This window comes from Mauremys reevesii, linkage group 3, assembly GCF_016161935.1.
Source record: "Mauremys reevesii isolate NIE-2019 linkage group 3, ASM1616193v1, whole genome shotgun sequence".
NCBI classification, from domain to species: domain Eukaryota; kingdom Metazoa; phylum Chordata; order Testudines; family Geoemydidae; genus Mauremys; species Mauremys reevesii.
The window spans coordinates 149,709,568-149,735,127 of NC_052625.1; the positions used below are offsets into that span (position 1 = coordinate 149,709,568).

The 25,560-nt window shown below is 44.5% G+C and overlaps 1 protein-coding gene across 7 annotated transcripts in view; it reads right to left on the reverse strand.

The window, feature by feature from the left end:
• Nucleotides 1-25,138, reverse strand: part of MEI4 (meiotic double-stranded break formation protein 4) — a 148,754-nt gene extending 123,616 nt beyond the window's left edge. For 6 of the 7 annotated variants that reach the window (XR_005596471.1, XR_005596472.1, XR_005596474.1 and 3 more), the window contains exons 1-2: nucleotides 24,864-25,138; nucleotides 6,468-6,716 (exon numbers count right to left, since the gene is read on the reverse strand). Coding sequence is in view for 3 of the 7 variants with exons in the window: in XM_039531532.1 (XP_039387466.1) it covers nucleotides 6,468-6,716; nucleotides 24,864-24,906 (292 nt within the window). In the remaining 4 variants the exon portion in view is untranslated. Of the gene's footprint in view, nucleotides 1-6,467; nucleotides 6,717-15,439; nucleotides 15,462-24,863 lie in introns of those variants that run through there. The other variant, XM_039531534.1, reaches the window with a different exon arrangement.
• Nucleotides 25,139-25,560: the final 422 nt, after the last annotated feature.

Here is a 25,560-nt window from a genome sequence, read left to right on the forward strand (position 1 = left end):
GCTGGCCAGTAGACGGGCACACTTAGACACCCCGGCAGGCGCCATGGCACCCACGGGCACTGCCCTGGGGACCCCTGCTCTAGGGTTTGCTTATATACTTCAGTGGACCTTTACAAAAAAAATAAAGAAAGAATGGTCTTTTCTGATTAAAAACACAGGACTGTGATTCAAGAAAGCTGGTTGTACTACAGATTTCCCATTTAAGAACAGACTCAGAGAAATGAGCATGAATCAGGCATTCAGAATTCCTATTCTTGCTAAGCACCGCAAGTCTGTTACAATGAGATTTTCATAGCAGTTTACCTTCAGTGTGAGAAGCAGGATCACCTTTTACAGAAAAACATCCGAAACTAGGCGGATATACGTTTAAACCTAGATATTAAGATATGAAGAAGAGTTCTACCAAAAGAAAGGAAATGGCATTGTGTACGCCAAAAGCCTAATGGGGAGAACTTGTCTCATGCAAATTGTACTCCGTTTTGCTAGCTTTGAATTAGTAAGAAGAAATTGTTTTGGTTTTATTCTTTGCTTTACATGTTAATGATTGTTTTTAGAATAATAGAAGTGTTATGGCTGAAATTCTTGCTTCTGAAATTATTTACTGTTTTGTGTATGAATGAAGAACGTATGGCATGCTAACAGAGAAGAGACAGGAGGCACCAGTACTAATGGGCCGGATGGTCGAGAGGGGAGTGGGGAAGTCAAGAGGCACCAACCTTATTATAAGAATCACCCTAATGGCAGATTGACGACCCTAAAGCAAAGGCATACACCCCAAGGACAAGATGAAGAGTGGAGCCAGAGGGACAAGATAAGAAACCACTGTGGATACTCCCAGTAACAACCCAATATAATGCTGATTGGGAGCAACCTTGACTACCTTGTGATTAACAGCTCCGATGCGACACAGCAAGGTCCACAGACTTGTATGGGAATGTATTACTATAAAGGAAGGGTGTATTGCCAGGGGACTTTGGGTTCGTTCTTCATCAACATCGGAGCTTCCGTCGCGTCCAACAAAGACCCAGCTTCAGCTCCTCCTCTCCCTCTTGTGCAGTTTCAGCTGGCCACTGAAACTGACCAAGCAACACTAAGGACTGGTAACTATAAGATCCAGCTGCAGAACTTTTGTGTGTGTGAGTGAGAGAGAGAATGGAAGCATATGCTGATTTTAATGCTTAAACTGTACTCTCAATAAATGCCGCGGATTATACTCTTGAAAAAGATTCTGTGTGCTTCTTATACGCATAACGATTATGTAAGTCTGGATGATCAATGTGCAGAATTTGGAGAATTAATGTACATCTAATGGAACTCAATCTAAGAGGCATAACTACTCTACCCTGAGACTGTCAGTGCTCCTGAGGACTGGAATTCAGTGCTTAACTGGAGAAGCAATGTTTGTTGAATTTAGTTACGGAATGAATGCTATGATAGTTGTGAGATAGTTGTGAGAGCTAGCTGTCTGAATTTAAAGTACTATATCACATCTCATTAGAGAATGCTCCCAACTTTAAATACAAAGTCTCAGCTGATCGGAGATAGTCATCAAGACAGGAAATGTAACAATGTTTCCTGAAGAGGTCCAATCTGGGTAGTGTTGTGAGGAGCAGAATGAGGTTCAAAGGCCATGCTCTTTCTCCTTGCAAAGTTGGAATAAGGTCAATGACCACCCTATGGAAGCATTTAATGTTGGGATTTGTACAAAAAAAAATACATCTGCCCATCCCTTGCCCAGCAATTAATTCTGCCCCCACAATTGCCTATCATACCAACTGTCTCTCCGCCAGCTCCCACCACCCATAACAATGCCGTACCCAGGCCCACATCTACCTCGCCCCCAAACCCACATCTGCCAGGCCTCCCAACCCCTCCCCCCAATCAGTTTTGCACCCCTCCACCACCACTTACACTTCTTCTACAGCCCCCGGGGATCTTCGCACCCCCCCACCAGCCCGGGGGAGCTGCAGTGGAGCTTATCCCCATCCCTCCTTCCCAAGGTGGGTGTTGCAGTGAGGGGGAGGAGGTGCTGTTTGCCCACAGCAAGGAAGGAGAGGGGTGGGGGAGCAGCATTGTGCTGTGCTGCTGAGCTCTCTGCTCCCTCCTCCTACTCTCACCTCCTGTGAGCTCTGCAAGTGAAGAGACAAACTCTTCCTGCAGGGATGAACTTCAAGAGGAAGCTGAAGCTTCTTGCATCATCACAAGAAGAGTGCCTGTCCCCTCTTAAATCCCATCTCTCACACAAAAAAACACAGGTGAATCAGCAAAAGTGTGTTCATCTTCAGCCCAAGCCTGTGATTGGCTTCCCTGCATCATGTGTCTGGGTCTGTCCTAAATCCAAGATATTCCAGGAACCATCCCACTCTGTGTGCTTTGCTTTTGTCCAGGAAGAGGTAAAGACAGTACTATTGCTACCATGATTCTGGAGAGAGACCAGGGAGTGGGGGAGAGCACACATCTAAAATGGTATGGTAAAGCTTAAAAGCAAAAAGCTCTCCATCTGTCCATTTGACTTCACTGTCCTAATGGAAGTGGGAAAGCAGGGGCTGCTTGCCCTGAAGTCAGTTTTTCCCTAATCCTACCTGGTTCCTTTCTTGTTCTGCCCCCAAGCTGTAAGCAGACCGGAGTAATGTATCTATGGGCCTTAGCAAAAAGAACAAACTAGTTTTGGAGGTACAGAAAGATTCCTTCTGCTACAGCAAGTATCTCCAGTAATTCAAATCAATTGACTGTGATTAGTCAGATGAGCTAAATTAGAAGATGTGGGTGGGGGGAATGTACCCCTTGATGACTTTTGCTAAGATACATGTTGGCTAACTGAATTACAGCCCTTCAAATGCATTAATCTAAAGCTGTATCTACCCTCTAATACTCCATTCACCAGATGTATGCTAGAACGATTGGAGCCAATCTGCAATTTTCTGTCCATTTTAAGATTAGCAATGCCTTCCTGAGCTGGAATACCAGGTGTGAGCTTTTCAAATCTCTGCTACAGAGACTGACTCACTTGCTTGCCAAGAAGCAACATGATCCTTGATTTGATGAGCTCTTATTAATGATGGGTAAGGAAACCTGCCTCAGAGGATAGCTAAATGTATCCACTTTGTCTTTTGTGCTTCTCCAAACCAAAGAGAGACCGTCAGCTGACCTAAATGTTTTGTGTCCTTTTTCCCTGGAAAATTGCCAAAAATCCCGTCTTTGTCATATTTCAGGTTTGAGCAGAAGAAAGGGATAAAAACCTCTTGATTAATATGAAACCTGAATTCGTCCATGAAATGAAGCTTGGCACAGTTCTCAAAATTGTTAGGATAAAAGGTAACAAATGGAAAATTAGAGGAGGCAGCTAGCTCATTTCTTGCCTGGCTCAGGTAATCACAACTAGGAGTGCCACTTTGAATTAAAGCAATTCTAAAGAAATAGTGGCCATTGAACAGTGGTACAGTGTTTTGAATATTAGACTGAATTTCCATGAAATGTATGTAGGGCTTGATGGCTTTTAGAAACACTTTAACGAGGCATGAAACCCCACAAAGAAGCCATCCATAGACCCTCTGGTAGTAGTAAGTGATGGAATTTGACTCTTCAGGTCAGGGAAGGGCAAACTCTTTAGTCAAGGGAGGGCGGGATTGCCAGCCCTGTGGCACAGCCAGGCTAAGGCAGGCTCCCTGCCTGCCCTGGCCCTGCACAACCCCCGGAAGCAGCCAGCACCGTGTCCCTGCAGCCCAGGGTAACGGGGTGGGGGCAGAGGGCTCACGCACTGCCCTCACCTGCAGGCACCACCCCCCGCAGCTCCCATTGGCCAGGAACAGGGAACTGCAACCAATGGGAGATTCGGGGGTGGTGGTGGTACCCGAAGGCAAGGGCAGCACGTGGTGGTGGCCTGCCCTGCCCCACGCCACCCCCAGGAGCCCCTGCTGGACATGCTGACCACTTCTGGGAGTGGCGCAGGGCCAGGGCAGGCAGGGAGCCTGCCTTAGCCCCACTGCTACCCCAGAGCCACTCAAGATAAGTGGTGTGGGCCAGAGCCCACACTCCAAACCCCTCCTGCACCCCGAACCCCTGCCTTGAGCCCCCTAACACCCTGCCTTGAGCCCCCTGCCACACCCCTCCTGCACCCAACCCCCTGCCCTGAGCACCCTCCTGCACTCTGCACCCCAACCCCCTGCCCTGATCCCCCAACCCCCTGCCTTGAGCCCCCTGCCGCACCCCACTCCCATCCCAGAACCCCCGGCCACACCCGCACCTCTCCTGCACCCCAAGTCCCTGCCCTGAGCCCCTTCCTGCACCCCAACCCCTTTCCTTGAGCCCCTTCCTGCACACCACACCCCTTCCACACCCCAAACCCCTGCCCCAACCCTACATTCATGGCCCTACATACAATTTTCCCACCAAGATATGGCCCTTGGGCCAAAAAGTTTGCCCACCTCTGCTTTACGTACTGTGACACAATTATTCTTTTCTGGCTGAACTGGAGAAAATTAGAATATTCATAGGTAGTATATGAAAAGAGGAAATGCCCCCTATTTGCACAACACAATGTAGGGAAACTCCAGACTCTTCTGTACTAGTCAGTGAGATTTGAAAAAGTGTATTGATGTCCGAGTTGGATGTCTGGAGTTGGATGCCTGATCTGCACCGATTAAAGGACTCTTCTACAACAGACACAAATCCATGTAAGGATGAAACGAAGGCTAACTTGGCTACAGTCATCAGGGTGAGGTATGTGAACAACCTTCACTGTGACTAAACTAGGGCTGAGAGACTCAATATCTCTTGATAGAGACTTCATTCCCTGGAACATATCTGCTCTTCTCTGCCGCAGGATTAATAGTACCTCTCAAAGCAGAGCTTCACTCCTAGCCACTGGTTGACTGAGGAGGTAAGACGCCTCCATGAACAAGACTGTAAAATACAAAGGTTGAAATGCAGAAGTTCCAGGTGAACTGATTTCATTTCCAGTTGGTCGACATGTTCTGCAGACCACACATCCCCAATTACAATATCCTTGGTAGCCAATACAGAGGAGCAGTCTATCCTGATAATGAGCCTCCCACACTCATATCTTTCAAGCTCTTCTTGTCACAGATGGCCAGCGACTGATTTAGTATTCTGAAGAGCTGAGAGTTCCTCTTCTTGAAATACTGCTTAAAGCAGTGGTCCCCAACCTTTTTCGTCTGGCAGGTGCCAGACGATGAGCCATGGAGGACCATGGTGGCGGATGAGCATCCGCCGAAATTCCACCGACAACTGGCAACGTCAATAGGCGTCATCACCAAAATGTCGCCGACAAGTAGCGTCATCCAGAGGCATCGCCGCCGAAATGCCGCCAATTTTCGGCGGTATTTAAGCAATGACGCCTCTGGATGACGCTACTTGTTGGCGGCATTTCGGAGAATGCTCGTCTGCCAGCCAGTACGCAGGTGCACTTAGATGCCCCGGCGGGCGTCATGGCGCCTGCGGGCATCGCGTTGGGGACCCCTGGCTTAAAGTATAGTAATGTGTATGGGATGGGGGTGTTGAGAAAGGAGGCTGGGAATATACCAAGAAGGGAAGCAGAGATGTACAAAAAACGGGGACAAAGTCCAGAAACTGCCAGAATGGAGACCCCCAAATAACACTGAATGCGGATGAGCAGCATAAAATTGCCTCCTCCCCATTTCAAAAAATAGGGGAAAGAAACTCCTCCCATAGACAAAAGTTAAACTAAAACACTGGTGTGAAAAAAAATCATGCCACTAAATAAAACTTTACCACATTTTGGTTTTAAATCATACTTTCCTGTGAGCCAAATCACAGAGAGGTGCAGAGAGATCTAACAGCATATTGCATAAGCCTGCAGCATCTTGCAACTCAGTCTTCCTCCCCACCAACCAGTCATAACTTCTGGTCTCAGAACTTCTTAGACTTAAGATACAAATTAGAAAATGATTAAAATATTATCCTCTATCTTTTTTTTCCATATAGATCAATATATTACATATTAGGCCCAAATGCTGATTTTTAAGTCTATTTAATGTGGTGAGAGATAGAAAACTAAGTTCATAAGATAGAGTTCCAAATTTAAATATGGTACATTAATGTTCCCATTAAATTAAAACTAGTAGGCTCTGCTGTGAAAATTTAAAAAGTTTTGTCATGATATCTTCTGAAATTATCCAATATGCTGTAGACAACAACAGACTGAAGATTGATAGCCAAATCCTATGATATTTTATTTTCCACTGTGAATAAAGATTTTTTTTTATTAACTGAATAAATCTCAAAATTTTTACATGAATTCCTGTTATAACTGAAACTAGTGTCTCGCCACTGTACACTTTTTGGAAAAAAACAAAGATTCCTGCATTTAAGACACCTTTACCTACGCATAAAAATATACTATTGCTAAGCAAAAACATTCTGATATTTTGTCTTTCAAGTGTTAGTGCAGTGTTAGATGTTTTTCAAAAACAACTTCAGAGACTTACTATTTTCCAAGCAGAATCTTGGACAGATCTTGTTCAAAAGAAGCTGCTGACGTAATCTAAGGACTTCAGCTTCTAATGCTTCAACTTTTGATCTCCATTTAAAATCCTGTCCAGAAATAATTTTAGCAAGATGCTCTGTGTATTCTTTGCTGCTTTTTTCTGGAGGCTTTGAGTGGATAATTGCCAAAGCCAGTGCCAGCTTTGATATTTTCAAGTACCATGCTTGATGTTCTTTTCTGTCTTTTATTCCTATCATATAATGAAAAAAGTCACAGTAAGTTTTTTTGTTTAGTGAGTTATGTATCTCATTTACTGATGGCTATATTCCACAGTGAGGCTAATTATCCTTTTCTCGTGTGGCCTTAGATCAATCAACAGAAACACAAATCTAAACAATTACATATAGTATGAACATGAAACATGCAAAAGTAGCACGCAGGCAATGTCAGTAATCATATTCAGTTTGGTAGTTTGAAACTAATTGTGTGACTAGTATGCATCTCAAACAGACTTACCTTAGGAGGAAAAATATTCTAGTGAATATTTTAATGCACATTTTATCCCAACACTAAGTTCCAACCTCATGGTTGCAGAATGTGTACTGGATCGTACATACTTTATCCAGTACATAATTTTGTTAAGTGTTAAAAATAAAAGAATATTATAAAAAGATCTTTATAAAATGACCCTCGCTTGTCTTTTTGTACACTTGATATGTTTGGATCCAATGACAGTGACTCCATAATTTAGGTCAAGTGCTGTAGCTATTTTTAGAAATCTCACAGTACCTTCTTTACGTTTTGTGAAATCTGCAGTGAAAGTGTTCATAAAATTGAACATGTGCTGGGTCATCATCCAAGACAGCAATAATACAAAATATATGGCAGAATGCGGGTAAAACTGCAGAGCAGGACACATACAATTCTCCCCCAAGAAGTTCAGTCTCAAAATTAACACTTTACTTTAAATGATCATCAGCATGGAAGCTTCTATACCAGCCGTCCCCAAATTTTTGAGGGTTATGCCCCCCCTTACCCCTGTCCGCACTCCCTCATCCCCTTCCCCTCCACCTCCCGGAGCCAGGACGTGGCTCTGGGGACGGGGAGGGGGGATGCGGACAAGGATAAGGGGGCCGCAGCTGGAGGTAGGTCTGGGGCCGGGAACGGGGCTGCAGCCTGGGCTGAGACTGGGGCAGGAACAGAGCTGCAGCCAGGCCTGCGGCCAGGTGTGGCTTTGCTTCCAGTCTTGCCCCTAGCCGGGAGCGGAGCCACGCCAAGGCTGGGGATGGAGCCAGGTGGAGGGCCAGGAGCTGGGGACACAGCTGGGGGTGGGAGGCATGGAGGGACTGGGAGGTGCTTTCCCCCAACTCCGGTCAGGGATGACCCATGCCCCTCCGTGCCCACCCAGATGTTCCTCCACATCCCCCTAGAGGGGTGCACCCCACACATTGGGGACCTTTGTTCTACAGAGATATAACTGCCAGCGAGAAGTTTGAGGTGAGGTGTTAGGGAAGCTGTCTTTAACCTCTTCATAACAATGGTTTGAATGGAATACTATTCTAGCAAGACCTCACCACATCAACTGGATTTTTTTTTCAGGGAACTTCTGCATTGGATCATGACAAGATTTTCATTTTTTTTATAGAAATAAACATGACCTCTCCAAGGGCAACCAAATCTAAACTTTGCAGTGAATAAAAATAGATTTTTCTCTTTTAAAAAAATATTTTTTTTTACTTTTTTAAAAAATTTAAATTAAACTACAAGTTTATGTTTTTAAATATGTCAACTTAAAATTGATTTTTAAATAGGTAATCTATGTTAAGGTCTAAACTTATAACAGTCTGTTAAAATCATTTAAATTAAATACAAAAAATAATATTAAGCACTACATGTGTGCTACCAAGTTTAAAAGTCAAACCCCTCAACTAGTGGAAGTCACTGGCAAAACACTTGGAACCAGAGTTTGTTGAAGTGCTAAACCAGCTTTTGACAGCAGCAGCCTCTTCTGCAGGTGCAGAGAGAATAGTTTCTCCATTTCAGTTTATTCAGTTCAGTCAAAGTTAAGAAATCATTTGGAAGTTGAAAAAGCAGAGAAGCTTGTTTCCTCTTCTAATCTATGATTAAAAACTAGGTGTGAGAGGATGAGATCTGCTAGTTCTAAAATCTTGAAAGACAGTAACCAGAAATCATCAGTTCAATTCACTAACTACAGACACTTCATAGAATATCAGGGTTGGAAGGGACCTCAGGAGGGCATCTAGTCCAACTCCCTCCTCAAAGCAGGACCCCAATTAAATCATCCCAGCCAGGGCTTTGTCCAGCCAGGCCTTAAAAACTTCTTAGGAAGGAGATTCCACCACCTCCCTAGGTAACCCATTCCAGTGCTTCACCACCCTCCTAGTGAAAAAGTTTTTCCTAATATCCAACCTAAACCTCCCCCACTGCAACTTGAGACCATTACTCCTTGTTCTGTCATCGGGTACCACTAAGAACAGTCTAGATCCATCCTCTTTGGAACCTCCTTTCAGGTAGTTGAAAGCAGCTATCAAATCCCACCTCATTCGTCTCTTCTGCAGACTAAATAATCCCAGTTCCCTCAGCATCTCCTCATAAGTCATGTGCCCCAGCCCCCTAATCATTTTTGTTGCCCTCCACTGGACTCTTTCCAATTTTTCTATATCTTTCTTGTAGTGTGGGGCCCAAAACTGGACACAGTACTCCAGATGAGGCCTCACCATGCCAAATAAAGGGGAATAATCACGTCCCTTGATCTGCAGGCAATGCTCCTACTTATACAGCCCAAAACGCCGTTAGCCTTCTTGGCAACAAGGGCACACTGTTGTCTCATATCCAGTTTCTCATCCACTGTAACCCCCAGGTCCTTTTCTGCAGAACTGCCGCCTAGCCACTTGGTCCCTAGTCTGCAGCAGTGCATGGGGTCCTAAGTGCAGGACTCTAAATTTGTCCCTGCTGAACCTCATCAGATTTTTTTTGATCCAATCCTTTATTAAACAAAGGAAGTTTGTTTAATAAACTGTTAGTTTAAAATGCAAAAAATGTTTTGATAAACATTTTTATTACAAATCCAGCATATTTAACATAGTTTTATTTTATTTTTTTAAATGTTGGTTTTGTACATTTTAATTAATTTTTCATCCAAATGAAATGACACAAATCACAAGTAAAAAATTAATTGTCCCATAAAATGAGAAATTCATAATTCACCATTACTAACATAACACAAAAGAGAGTTAATGTAAGTTAAGCTATATATTTATTTAAATAAATAATGTATCACCATGGTTAGCAAAAGAAGCTTCAAGTTTAGTATAGAGACTATATTTAGTTGCAAATCAACAAATTTTAATGGTTACCAACCAATGAGAATCTACCACTCTTTAGGAAAGTAACTAAAATGTACAAATACAAAACATGATTAATATTGATTATTTAAATCAAAGGTTTCTTGCTTGCTGATTTAAATCTATTACTTAAATAATTAAGCGCTACCAAATGCCAATAGCACCCATAATATACTTTGGGTAACAATACATACTTTGCCAAGTGCGGATCCTGAAAAGGAATTCAGACAAAGCAAGAGATTAGACAGGCAATTCCTACATTTACAATCTCAGTTCATATATTCCAGTCAGTTTTAACAACAAGCAAGGATATAAAAGAGCTTGATCCTGAGAGGTCTCCATATAGCAAAAGCACTTGAGCATATGCTTAACTTTAAACACCTTAGTAGTCTCGCTGAAGTTGGTCCAATTTATGCATATTCTTAAAATCCTTTACTGGATTGGGGTCAATTCAAAGCCAAGATAATGTACAGCAGCGTTTCTCAAAGTGGGGTTGCGGCTTGTGTAGGGAAAGCCCCTGGTGGGCCAGGCCGGTTTGTTTACCTGCTCCAGCCGCAGGTCCGGCTGATCACAGCTCCCACTGGCCGCGGTTCGCCGCTGCAGGCCAATGGGAGCTGCTAGAAGCAGCGGCCAGTACGTCCCTCAGCCTGCGACCCCAGTTTGAGAAACACTGATATACACTTCCCAAAAAAGTTTATATATTTTGCAAGTTGCACTGAAGAGCCTTAATTTTGCCATACATTTTAGATAACATTATAATTTAACAATGTAGAAACATAAACAAATGAACACTGAATTCATTTAAATTAGTTAATTTAATCATTGTGAAAGATGGATGATGTTATATGAGAAGGTATGTTATCCAATTTATCATCTACTTATTTAGGGCAATTTTACTGCACATTAAGGATTCAAATAAATATGTTTATCAATCATTTCTGCAAGACTTGACAGTTTTGTCAAAATGAAAACCAACTTTGTACAGCCATTATATGCTGGAATTATATTTTCAAAACAAAATAATGAATTTGCTTGTTTTAACTCCAAACGGTTAAAGACAGGAAAGAGACTACAGTACATTTGAGAATAAGTCTGTAAAACTTATTTTTTTCATTTTCTTCTAATACTTTCTTTTGGTTTTGTACTGAAGTTTAACTGTTATGTACCATGAAACCTCTCTTCTATGGCTAAAGAGACAAGTAAGATAACTGGTCTTTAGGCGTTGAATAGTTCACTGAAAAATGCATGGTATACTTAAAATTATTTTCCTAAAACATGGTTCCAGTTTGAGGTGTCATTTCTGCATAACTTATTTACCAGTCTGCTTCCTGCAAGTTTTCAGTTATATCTGACATCAGTGGAAAAAATAAAGTTTAATAAGTTTTACTATTATCAGTTCTACAAAATTAAACACAGCTCTGGGATAGCAAACTGGATTTTTTCCTGATTCATACATCAACAGAAGTTTTCTTGTTCCAATTGCAGGGCCGTGTGTGCAACTCCACTGCTTTCAAAATTATGACCTAAATTACACCTGTGTAACCCCACTGAAACAACAAAGCTGCACAGGTGTAACAGATGGCAACAAGTACATTGCAAAATCTTCTACTGTGATCCTGAAAACTGCTCTGCATGGGTCTCCATAGGACTCTAGAGGTCAATGGGGACCAACATAGGGGTCTGTCTGTGCAGAGCACCTTGCAGGGTAAGGATCTTAATTACTAGGGTGACGCAAAGAAAGAGCAACTCTTGGTCTTCAGATCCAAAGCTGAATTTGCAAGGCTAGAAGAGAGAAAAAAAAAAACAACAACAACAAAACATCATGTCTTCTAAATTGTATAAATTTCATATGGAAATTACTGAGACAATAAGCATGGACTCCCACAAAACCTATTTTTACAATGTTACTTTGCAGAGCAGAACCATATTTGAAAGCAGAGATTTGCCTGGTGGGGGAGGCTGTTAGTGTTGGTTTCATTGACCAAACCTGCAATACATTTACTTCTGATGCATCTGGAATCCCTTGCTTTCGTTCTAGTTTCAAGTACAGCTTGCTCTCTCCTTTGTGTGCTATGTGTCCTGTTCTCATGTTAACAAGCCCTTTAGTTCCAAATTTGCAGAGATAAAAGCATGTTTGCCTTGGTATCTGTAGTTTCTCTCTTTTTTGAGCTAGTAATAATGGGTGTATCCGTTCATTAACATGATGATCTCAAAGCAGGGCGCCCCAGGGGCAAGGCTCCCAGGGGCCCCCGGCCCGTCCCCTGGGGCCCCCCCCTGGGGCTGGGGCCCGGTTGAGCGGCGGGCGGCGGCTCTGCGGCAGCGCCCAGGGCAGCCCGGCCCGGGATCCCTGGACCTGGCGCCCAGGCATGACTGCGAGGGCTGCTCTCGGCTGGACCTCCGGCTGGACCTCCCGCCGGCAGCGGCTGGCGCGAGCGCGACCACGGCGCCGCGCCCGCCGCTGCCGTCGCGGGCTCCTGCGGGCTCAGCCAGAGCCCGCCGCAGTCATGGAGCTGGAGCTCGCCAAGCACCGCCCCCCCCCCAGGTGCGCGCTGGGGTCTAGAGCTACCCGCCGGGGGGGGGGCCCCGCCGCCGAAGACCCCGGGCCCCCGGAATTCTCTGGGCGGCCCTGTCTCAAAGTATATTTTGGTGATGTTTAGACATGGATATGATAAAAAGAAAATGTGAACATCTTTATAGATGATCTCATCTTTATTGTTTGTGTAAAATGCATGAATGTTAAACTGAGGAGACCAGTTTAGGAAATTAGATACCTTGTTGATGGATTTTGCTTTAGCCCTAGGTGCCAGCAACTACAACCACACTGAATGGATTAGGGGCCTTGTTTATCCACACCTCTACAACCAGCTCCAGCAGCATTATTGCTGTGAAGAGGCCAGTAGCACATGGTCCCAGTGTCCTCAAGCCATCTCCAGGACCTACCTTCTCTGGGCCTTTGGCACCCTCATAAGCAATATACCCACCAGGATCATCACTGCCTGTAATAAGTTTAGCAGTGTTCACTGAACTCTCTCTACATTTACCTGGGACACCCTACATCCAGCCTCCCACCCCTCCTGGCTAGAGTGTTGAAAAGTAACCCCATATATTTACCATGTTGTATGTTTTTGAACATCCCTGAAAGCAAGCAGTAGTGAATGTGACCCTATTCATACACGGGGAAAAGTGTAGGTAGTTATGACACTCATTTGGTGTCTGCTAGTCCCTTAAGTCTAATAAGGACTCTCTGGCTGATTATTAGTGGTCTCAGCTGAGGCATCCTTGAGAGGTACCTCTCACCACACCACCTGAAAGATTGACCTCAATATGGAGGAAAAGAAATGGATAAGGCAAGGCACGTTCTGAGCCCTGATCAAGAGTTCTGCACCCACAAGGCCAGGGAATAGAGGGGGAACATGCTGAAGGAAAGGCAGAAGGACTAAGGTGTATATCAGGAAATGCACAAAGACATCATCCTCAGACAGCAAACTCAGATGCTTGAAAGTATTATTGAGAAAAGCCTCTGAAGGTGTACAGCACAGCAGCCATTACATTGCCTGGACAATATCCTCTTCATGATGCCTGGGCCATCTATCCCTCCACTCATGGCAGAAGCAGTCCCTGCAACACTATCTCCTCCACTCAACCCCAGTAGGGGGAAAAAAAGGAGAACTGCTATGACTTGCACCTATACTGACCTGAGATGAATCTCAAAGCAAAATGCACCTTGCATTTTGTTTTTTAATCTTTAATAGTCTGCTTATTACTTTGCAATAATTCTGTGTGGTGAAAACCAGGATTTATTTGTCTTTAGAATAGGGCAGCCTGGCCCTTCAAGAGCCAGGAGGCCTGGAACTAGTCAGCCCTGTTCAATAAGCCCATATGTGCCATAATTTGCTGCCTCCAAGGCTAAGCAGGGAAGGACTAACGGGGGTCAAATGATAGCCTGATTAACACCTGGGCCTCATAAAATGCCAGAGAACTCAGTTTGGTAGAGGAACCACAGCCAGCAAGTTTGGTTACTATGAACAGACCCCTAAAGCAGGGTTAAGAAGAATCAGTGGAGTCAGAGCTCTATCCCAGAGCAGGAAAGACAAAGGTAACCCAGAAGGAGCTGAGAACTGAGCACAGAGGGCAAGCTGAAGAGAAGCACAAGTGAGGAGGAGAACTTTTGATAGTTTGGATTTCTGTTACCCTGGAAGGGGACTGAACTGTGAGTGGGATCCAGCCAGAGGGCTGAGCCATGTGAATCCCTGAGACTAAAAAGCCTGTTGAAGGGAAATTGAGGCGGGGAGCACCTCCAAAATCACACTCTGCTAAGATGGAGTGCTATGGGACAACTATACCTCTTACAATAGAGATGTAACCCTCCAAATCAATAGTCCCTCATCAAATACATAAACGTTTATAATCATTCATAATCTGGACATATTTATGGACATAATCTGGACTGTCTATTCACAAAGTAATACAAAACACAAAAAACAGCACATGGTCAGGGCCGGCTCTAGGTTTTTTGCTGCCCCAAGCAAAAAAAAATTTTGGCTGCCCCACGTCCCAGCCCTGGGCTCCCCCCCGCACCCTGCTGCTGCCCCAGCCCTGGGCTCTCCCCCACCCACCCACACCCCCTGCTGCCCCAGCGCTGGGCTTCCCCCTTTCCCCCCCACCAGTGCCCTCCCACCACCGCCCTGCTGCCCCAGCCCTGGGCTCCCCTCTCCCCCCCTGCAGTAAAGTGGAACAATTTTCAGCTTGCGTGATTGGAGGATATCTGGATGCATATTGTAAGACTGTCCTCCATAAATGAGGAAAAGTTGAGGAGTCTTTATTATTCTTTTGTTTCACTCTTTCTTTCTATGGGGAATTTGCCAAAGCAATATCACTGTCTTTCTTTTAAACAAACAAACAAACAAAAAAAAGGCAATGGCTGTTGAAAATAGCAATCCCAGTCCTAATAACTACTGGGAAGCATTTCTTGCCCAATTTTATCCTACTTTTTCTTTGATTTAGGAGAAATGAAGTAACAGCTGCCCAAACTGAGCTTGAGCACTCCTGAATTTTGAGGTGTTCAAATCTGGAAGGCAGGTGCTGGGTGTGTGTGTGTGGGGGGGGGGCTGTGGGCTCCGCAGGGGAGCACGGCAGCATGTATGCAGGCGCGTGTCTGGACCTGCGCGGAGCCAGCCACACTGGTCTGAGTGGCACGGTAAGGGGGCTGGGTGGTTGGAGAAGCGTTAGGAGGTTCGGGGGGCAGTCAGGAGCAGGGAGAGGGGGGGTTAGATGGGTCGGGGGGCAGTCAGGGGACAGGCATGGGAGTCTCAGGGGTTTGTCAGGGGACGGGTAAGGGGTGGGGTTCTAGGGGAGAAGTGGGGAGGGTCTCAGGAGGGGGCAGTTGGGGACAAGGAGAAGGGAGGTTTAGATAGGGGCTGGGGTCCCAAGGGGCAGTTAGGGGCAGGGGTCCTGGGAGGGGGTGATCAGGGGACAGGGAGCGGGGGTGGGGGTTGGATGGGTTGGGGTTTCTGTGGGGGGCAGTCGGAGGGAGTGGATGATGGCAGGGTGGGGCTTCCCTCCCCATGGAGTGTCCTGTTTTTTGAATGTTAAAATATGGTCTCCCTACCATTCACAGCACGCTGCCGCATGAGGTCCCGCTCCTTCCTTTCCAGTTGGTAGTGGCCAAGGGAATGCTGGGAAATGTAGCTCTTTCCCTGCTCCAGGCCTGGCTCTATAGGCAGGGAACTAACCAAGGAACTACAGCTCCCAGAGCCCCCTGTTGGTTCTCAGCTCCCATGCTAGATCCCTGCCGCCCCTGCAAATGGGCTGCCCCAAGCATGTGCTTGCTTTGCTGGTGCCTAGAGCCGCCCCTGCACATGGTCTAAGTGAGTTTGTAAGACCTCCTTCAGCTGTAATGTGCTTCAACAGGCCTTGGTAACTGTCCTTGTGCCAGAATTCTCAAAATCATCAGTCTTTCCAATTCCTCCCTCTACCCTTCTGAAACACTTCCCTCTTGGCCTCGCAAATATTATAAAAAATACAGCATGCAGCAATAACAGCATTTGGCTCACGTAGATCCAGCCTAGTGCTAAACCATCTCCAGTGGCCCTTTTAATCTGCCAAACATATACCTCATGTAAAAGCAGCAAAGAGTCCTGTGGCACCTTACAGGCTAACAGACGTATTGGAGCATGAGCTTTCATGGACGAATACTGACATGCATCTGACGAAGTGGGTATTCACCCACGAAAGCTCATGCTCCAATATGTCTGTTAGTCTATAGGGTGCCATAGGACTCTTTGCTGCTTTTACAGATCCAGACTAAGACAGCTACCCCTCTGATACATATACACCATGGTCATAGTGCACCGCTCAGGTTAAATCTTTCCTTGCTCCTGTCCCTGTGTATGGCTTTATGATGCAAAGAAAAGGGTAGGCTGGGTCCCCACATTGGAGGGGTTGCAGTGCCAGTGTCCCTGCTAGTAGCTTTTTGAAAAGTCCTGTACTCCAAAAGATGCACAATTCATACATCTTCCCTGGCTACCCAATGTTAATGTTAGTGAGATAGCCTCAGTGATGCACCAAAGCTTGCATAACTGTGGAGAAGTACCCCTTTTCTCTTTATGTACTCAGAAGCAATGCTGCCACCAACACAGTTAGAGAAGCCCATTGCATCATACCCATCTCCTATTACCTGCACATTGCCCAAAGTCATAATCCAGTGCAGCACGACAGTTTTAATGGGCTTGCATATCTAGACAACTGCTCTGACTACAGACTTTCCAACATGGAATGGATTGCCTACCACCAACAGCAATGGTGTTGTAATCTTCCGCAGCACAATCGCCACCCACTTCTCCACTGTCAAATTAGTTCTCATTCTGGTATCTCTGTACCGGTGGCCTGAGACAAGCTCAGCACACAACTCCAAGATTGTGGCCTTCTGCATCCAAAAGTTCTGTAGCCACTGCTGGTCCTCACAGATTTGCATTTGATCTGATCTCACCACTTGAAACTTGTTTCCCGGGACCAGAAGCACCGCTCCCCTGTGTGCAGCTGCACCTAGTCACTTTCACTCACTGTCTTCATCATCCATTCTTCCTCTGTTTTCTCATATCCATTGCTGCATGACCAGCTGCTGGGCTGGTAGCTCGAGTTCCACAAAGACGATGACAACTCAGGCACCGTGTCTCTAAAATGGACAGAACTCCGCTGACCAGTTCATCATCCATGCTTTTGACAGTGAGATGGCAGCCAGATTGAAAACTAGTACGAGGAAGATCATATTATGGGATGTAACAAAGAATGTGGGAATTTTCTTTTTAAGCATGAGAAAAAGACTATTAGATGGGACAAAGGGAACTGCAGGAACTTGCCCCCAAATTCCCATGATTCCCTGAGAGAACTGATACACTGCAAAAATTTCCCTGAAATTAGCAAACCAGGTGGTGGTGCAGTGTACTGGGATGCTTACCCACAGTGCCACCCATCTTTTGCTGATACAACATGTCACTCGGAGGATGCAATGCACCAGTAAACTCTAAATGAACTCTAACAAAATAGCTATGTCAACCACTGTTTGCAAGAACAAATGCTACAGATACAACTTTCTAGTATAGAAGTGGCCCGTCATTAGGACAAACAGAAATTTAAGGCAGATCAGGGACCTCCCCCGCCCATCTGAAATGCAGCAGCAGAGGGTAGGATGGGGAACCATGAAGCCTCCACAGGTTGACAAGGCCAGATGGTACATAAAGAGCAAGGATCAGTAATAACACACCAAAAATATATTTGATACCTGTGAAATTCAGGAAATATGGCTACACTTTTCCAACCAAGGAGTGGATATATTTTTGGTAACTATCTGGGAATTCCTCTGGGGAAGGAGCAGCTCAGCTACTCTGATTGATGGCATCTCTAGCACAAGTATTCATTCTATAGAGGGTCCAATTCCCTGATAAACTGGAATTGGAATGGGACTTAGGGGAAGGCATCTCCTAAAGAAATTGGGGAATAGAATTGGAGCTACAGCAAGGAGACAACCCCCTTTTTTCAGCCCCTTATCCCTCATTCAAAGCATGGGCAGAGGAGTCACAGCAGCAGGCTATGAACCAGCTGCAGAGAAGTAGGAGACTAATGGCAGCCTTCCACCTGGTGGAAACCATTAAGGAAGGAATCATGACCTGCACTGTATGAGTTACTTTAGGATAGTTCCCAGATGAGTTCAGTTAATAAAGTTGCAGCCTAATTAAACCACATTCCTTGTTTTTCTTCCCACATGTCAGGGGCAATAAGGGTGGCATGCTTAATGTTTTCTGAAATCTCTGAACCATAAATATGCTCTAGTCCACTAAATTAGGGACAGTCAAAAGTCAACGAGGCTGAGAGAGTAAGCTCACATCTGTGTCAAGCTCAAGGAAGTGCAAGTTTTCCAATAATTAGCTCTAGAGAACAGCCTCTTTATGCAGTATAGCATAAAGAAAAAATTGCTCAGACTCTCTCTGCACATGAATAGTTTAAAGCAGTTTCATTTTAAAATCACCAAAGTTGGCAAAATATGAAGTCCTTAATATAAAATGCATGCTTTGGTAAGGTTGGGAAATTGTTGGTAAGCATGGGAATTTGGGAAAATACCTTTAGGTTTCCTGAGACAGTCCAGTGCCCCTACCCCTATTATCCAGGGGCTCAGTAGACAGGCATTAAGTAGCTGGAATAATGCAAACAAAAGGCTGTCCCAGGACCTTACTAATAGCCCCCAGCTTTCATACCAGCCTTGAGTGATAGAAGCCTGAAACCTGGGAAAGCCTCCCCCACACCCAAAACCATCCCCTGCCTGCAAGGAATGAGAAGGAATTCTCTTCCTTGCCCCTCCCAACCCAGCCACTGGTAAGAAAGATGAAAGCCTCTAGCCATGCCCAGTCCTGCACCTTTGGCCTATCCTAACTCTCATTTAACTGCTACAAAAGAGGGGAAAACTTTCCACATGTGGTTAGAACATTAGAACGGCCATACTGGATCAGACAAATGGCCCATCTAGCAAAGTATCCGGTCTTCTGACAGTGGCCAGATGCTTCAGTGGGAATGATCAGACCAGGGCAATTATTGAGTGGTCCATCCCCTGTCGTCCAGTCCCAGGACCTGGCAATCAAATATTTAGGGACCCCCAGAGCATAGGGTTGCATCCCTAACCATCTTGGCTAATAATCACTGATGGACCTATCCTCCATGAACTTATCTAATTTTTTTCTGAACCCACTAATAGTTTTGGCCTTACTAACATCCCCTGCCAACAAATTCCACAGGTTGTCTGTGTGTTGTATAAAGAAGTACTTCTTTATGTTATAAACCTGCCACATATTAATTGAAATTAGGCTTACCATCCTGTAACTGCCAGAGTCGTCACTGCAGCCTTTTTAAAAAACACTAGTGTTACGTTAGCTACCCTCCAAGTCATGCAACACAGAGGCTGATTTAAGTGATAGGTTACATACCACAGTTTGTAGAATTGCCTCTCCCCTTATGGGTTCAAAGACTAGCTGCTCCAAGCAGTCACCGATGGTATCTACAAATTTTATCTCTGCATCCAATCTTGAGGTGACATGTACTCAGTCAATATGGGGATAGCTGAAATCCCCCATTATTATTGGGTTTTCTGTTTTTGTGGCTGTCTGTTTTATGACACTAAGTAACATTTAAATAAACTTGGTTTAATTGGTGCACCTAGCATGATGCTAGTGTTTTATTTATGTAAAAAATAAATAATAATAATGAGACAGCTGCATAATCAGGATGGACTCAAATCCACCTTATGTTCCAATTAAGCAGCTTCTAGTGTATAAATGTGTATTTATACTTGACTATGACCTTTTTCAATAACACCTAGCAAATATATCCACAATGTATATCTGTGAGAGAAACTAAATCAGTTTTACTACCTTGAGCCCAAAATGAAAGCTCCAACATACTCATCTTTTTATATGGTGAGCATGTTCAGTTATTTTGCAAATTATAAAGATTAAAATATTAGGTCAAATCTTGATCAAAAGTTGCACTGATATCAAACACTTCAACTCTAAAGTTATTTCAGGTTTTAAAAATAAAGCCATTTAAGTTCCCCAAGTTTTTCTACTTTCACCAAAGCTACAATTTTCAAAAGTGCCTGAGATCCTCCCTCCTCACCAGATCTCAGAGCCCAGGCTCCAGCCTGAACCAAAACATCTAAACAGCTATTTTTAGCCCCACAGCACGAGTGCAACTCAGGCCTGGTCTACACTAGAACTTTACTTTACATAGCTACGTCTCTCAGGGGTGCGAAAAATTGACACCCAAGAGACACAATTATACCAACCGAATCCCTGGTGTAGGCCAGCACTAGGTCGATGGAAGAATTCTTCCATCAATTTAGCTACCACCTCTAATAGAAATGGATTACCCATGCTGAGGGAAGAAACCCTCCGGTTGGTATAGGTAGAGTTTACACTGAAGCACTACAGCTTCACTGCTGAAGTGTTTTAAGTGTAGACAAGCCCTCAGTCGACCTGAGCTCTGAGATTCACTACCGTGGGGTTTTTCTTGCTGTGTAGACATACCTTAAGTGACATAAGAACCCAAATTCTACATTCAAAAGAGAGGAAGGCCACTGACTTTCAATAGGACTTAGGTGGCAACATGGCTACTCCTATAGAAAATGAGACTTGGGCTCCAAAACAACACCCTTTTGATCATTTTAACCTACACCTTGAATAACTAAAAAAAAATAATCCATAAATATGCACACACACACACACAAACATTTTTAAAATTTTATTAAAGAACCCCTCTGTTACAAAGAAAGTTACAAAATCAAGCATTTAGAAGTTACCAAAGAAATAGAATTAAAGATGCATGGGCCACTTTAGTCTGCCCCACTTGCATAAGGGACATACATTTGGAGTGAAAGGTTATATGAGAAAATTTTAGTTCAAGGTGATATTTTTCCCATCTGAAAGTTTATAAACCCCTATTTTAAGATGTTTTCTCATCCATAAAACTAATGGTGCTACTACAACTCTATGATACATCTTGAATTAACTCCAGAAGTTTGGACAGGTTTGGCCTAGCTCTTTTTGATCAGCTTCAGCTGACAGGTTTCCTAGCTATCATATCTCTGGCGTATTGTGTTTAGTGACGTACCCACTAGAGAAACAACATACAAATTTTACATATAAGAATATGTAGTCACTCAAGAGTTCAAGTCCCTCAATAATTGAAAAGACTTTAAAAGTGTTGAGGCAAGGGAGACCGTGCACTACTGGAGTCTTACAGAGATAAAAGGATTCTTTTTTTCAGTTTTATTCCCATTAGAATAGGCCAAATATCAAAATCCTAGTGTAATCTTGAGATTTCTGATCAACTTTAAATTATGTATATATTCTCCCTACAAGCTGTTCTTCCTCTTGTGATCCTTTTATCTCCCACGACAAGCTCTCTTTGCTGTGTCATTTAGAATATCTACTGAATCTGGCATGTACCATTACCACAGATTTCCCCTGTCCCACCTGTACTTACACACACACACACAGTTACACAGGGACGTTGTCCCATAAAGTTCACTCTTCAGAAACTAAAGAATTACTTAGTGGTGCAGGTTTCTAATCTATCCTGTCTACATCCCTCTAGAATTTCTCTCACTAAACGCATAACAGCAATTTTCTGTTTGTTTGTTTGTTTCATCTGAAATGGCCTAAACCCTCTTCTGTTTGGAGACATGAAATTACATTTCTTATCATAGCTTTGTAAGACAGGTCATATAACACAGGCCCTATGTCATGTGCCTAGTTTCATGCTTGCTGCTAATCTTATTTTGGATAAACTATAACTCCACCCTAATAAAATATAAGACTGTAACAGACATTACTGATCCTAGGATTAACTTCAAACATGCTTTTTTTAGTTCATTTTACAATTAACTTTGCAAATGTATCCGGACTGACAAAAATTAAGAGTGAAAGGTTTCTATTGATAGATAAAGAAGAAGTGAGCAGAAGTCACTATGACTAAAAGTCAAGATCTAAGGAAAGGGGGAAAACACAATATGGAGAAAGTCAGCACTGGAGAAGGTAAAACAGAGAAGAGAATAAAATACAAACAGAAATGCCACTATGGAATTTAAATGATGAAAAAAGAAAGACTACGTTTACAAAAGCCATTTGGGACTGTGGGAAATTACCAGTATATCCTCCTTTCTGTTTGCCATATTAGAAGGCGAATGTGGTGGTACATACCAAGCTCCACATGCTTAAGAAAATACTCCACTTACAGCAGATCTTTAGGATTCCTCCTTAACCTCTTTCTTTGCTTTGATCAGCCTACAGGATTATTCACATAAGTAAAGGATACAATCCTGCAACTGATAATCACTGTGCATTTCTCCTTCTCCAATATCAAATCAATACACTGACAAAAACCCCATTAACCTCTTCCTTACCTATCATTCTCACTGTGTCACCCCCCATTTAAATCCCTCCATTGATTCCCCATCTTCCACCAAATCATGTTGAAGTTTCTCATCTTCACCTTCAAATCTTTGACACTCTGCTTCCTTTCTTACCTGATTTTGTGTCTTTTCTGATTGTCCCCAACCTTCTGTCCCATCAATTATGCCTGCCTTGGCCCTTCGGCCTCTTTTTTGAAGAGACAGTTCCATACTGAATGCCCTCCCTGAACTGGTCTGCAAGGCAGACCCCTAACCTCTTCTCCTTCAACCCCTCCCTACTATGATCACTTCCACCATAACACCTACAAGAAATTAGCTGGAGCAGCAATTGGGGATAACTGTCTCTTCCTTTTTAATAATAAAAACATTGATAGTATGTTGTCTCTGCTCTTCCCAATCCATCCCTTCATTTGTTTTCTTCAGTTGTGAGCTCTTTGGGAGAGTGGTGTCCGTGCCTCACTATATGTCTGGAGAGTGCTTGGCATATTGTGGACACAACAGTAATAGAAATAAATAAAACAGTAAATATGCCAAATATTAGTTTGTCTTTCTGTCTTAACAGCAAATGTGTCAAACTGTTGCCCAGATTTATTTCCCGAAATACATGCAATGGCTGTTTGAATATTTTAAAAAGTGTCTCTTCACTTTCCATTCTCACTCCCATGAGATAATTTTCCATGTGCCTTGATCTTCACCTTAATCTTAAGAAACAATTAGCATTCTTCCCCTTGCCAGACCTGCCTATAATAAACAATGAGAGTCAAACCCACTCAGTGTCGATATACTGACTTATCTTTAACATAAATGTTAATCGGATTTGTGATGTGTGACAGACTGTTTGACTATATTAAAATAGAATTATTTAGTGCATTTAGTCTCTGTTACTCCTATTACTTTCAAAGACTGTCTCATTTCTAGAAAAACTGCTGCAGTTTAAGACTAAAAATGTAAATAAATATTCCACCCCAATTATTTTGTACTTATTTAATTTATAACAAACTTCTTGGCTTACATTTTTACATAGGAACAGGAAGATATTAACTCCTATGTATAGAACACACATGCCAATTTTCAGTTCAGAAACTTTGCTTTAACAAAGTTACAAGGAACAGAACTTTGCTGCATTAATTCCCATTTTAAACTTTAAATAAGCTGGTGGACACTACCATTATTTATGCATTATTATATTAGCAGCTGTAGAGATAATTATGCAAGTGAACACCGACAAGCTTATAAAAGTTTAAATTTTAACAAGAATCTTATGAGATTCGCAGTAATTACAACTCTACCAGATTAATTCCTGTTAATGAGTTTTCTCTTAGAAACAGTTTGTCAGAATTTAAGGCCATAATTCTCTACTCTGTTGCACCCATTATACATATATCAGTAATTCTACGAAATGTAAAGTGGGACTGCTTGGAGATGAGGAAGTATCTGCAGAAGAGGTCAGAAGAGAGAGAAAAAGGTTGCTGGGAATCTGTTACAGTGACTAATGTACAGTGCCTAGAATCAGTCCTGAAAATAGCAATGGCAAACCAGGCATAACTGGAGGGTGTGCTGGAGATATTTTTGAAAATGTGTATGTTGTGGCAGATGGAATAGTGATGTCTTGAGATCAGGTGCAAATTGCTCAGGTTTAACTCTGGCGCAAGGGGATGGAGAATGAGGCCTGAGCTGCAGATTTATCTACAGTATGCAAATATGCCAAGAATACACATTTTTTTTAGAAATCATAACTACAAATGTCTGAATCTCTATTATCTATAACGCTTTGCACTGCCATAAGATCTTTCATTCAATAATTTAATTTACAGCGATTAATTAGGCCACTAAACATCCTTGTGTGGTATTTAAGGAACTTATTCACCTAGACCCTAAATAGAGCAATTCCCAGGACCAAAAGAGGCAGTTAAGAACAGCTCATAACAAGAGGTCAGCACACATGGCGATGAGTGCTGTACCCAACTGATAGAGCCCTGCATGAATACAAAATGTGTATCTGCACCCGCTCAACAAAAATGGTCCGTGGATAAAAAGCAGAGAGAGCCCTGCAAATCTGCAGCTATCAATTGCCACGGCAGGGAGAATTGCTACAAGCAGAAGGCCTATTTGCACACAGGATACCGGCCCTAAACTTAGGAAAAGATGTCACGGGATCTTCGCTGCTACAACAGAGGTCCCAGCTATGGTCAGTATCCCCTCGGCCGGAGGGACACCAGCCTCCATGAGTCCAGCACTGCCAGCGGCACCAAAGGGGCAGACCCACCCCGGCCGTGCGCGCCGCTCGCCAGCCCTGACAGAGCCGCGCCGGCTGACAGCGGGCGGGAGCCCGCACTGAGCAGCGCTCAGCCCCTCCCGGGCCAGGCAGCCCAGAAGCGGCGCCGCGGGCGGGCCGGAGGGCGCGCACGGGGCCTGCGGCGGCGATAGGACCGACAGCTGGTCTGCAAGGCCCGCCCGGCATGAGCCCCGGCTCCGCCCCTCAGGGCGGCGATCCGCTGCAGCCCGCCGGCTCCTCCGCGTCCTCGGGGCCAGGCCACACCCCGCATCGGGGCCAGCCCCGCCCGCCGACACCCACCTGCAGAGGAGCCCGGGTCGCCCGCGCTGCCCGCCGGCTCCATCGAAGGCCTCGAGTCTAGGAGCCGCCGCCCTCACGCTCCCCCGCCTCGCTCGGCCCCGCGCAGGGCACGCGGCCCCCTGCAGGGCCCCGCCGGGCCGGCACCCGAGCGCAGCCCCCGCGCGGGAGGGGGACAGGCGGCGGAGTGGGTCCCGGGGCTGCCCGCGGTGTCGGGTCCCTGCGCGGGACACTCCTGGAGACTTTCTGCGGGGTTCCGTGTCCGCGCAAAGCCGCGGTTACCCAGCTTCTGGGCAGCTCTGCTGAGTGTGCGCTGCCTTGAACAGGTGGAGCCTCCCTAGGGACTCCGCAACTCTCCCCCCCCTCATCCAACAAGCCTGCAGCACCCTCCCCCCGCACCTGCTCTGCTACTCCCCTGGCCAGGAGTCAGCTCTGGTGGGGGCCCGCCTGCCACACCACTCACTATACCAGATGGCCAGTGCCTGGGACTCTTTTCCAGACCCTCCCTCACCTCTTACAAGTTCATATAGGCTAACTCAACCTCCTTGGGTGGGCCAGACCTGTTTCTGAAGGGGAATAGTTACCAGATTTCCATTCATCTAGTTTATCACCAAGGTACCTATTTGTCACCTGAAATGTCCCTGCTTATAATATTTTGTGCTGACACAGATATTATAATGGGCATCTAAGACCAGAGTAC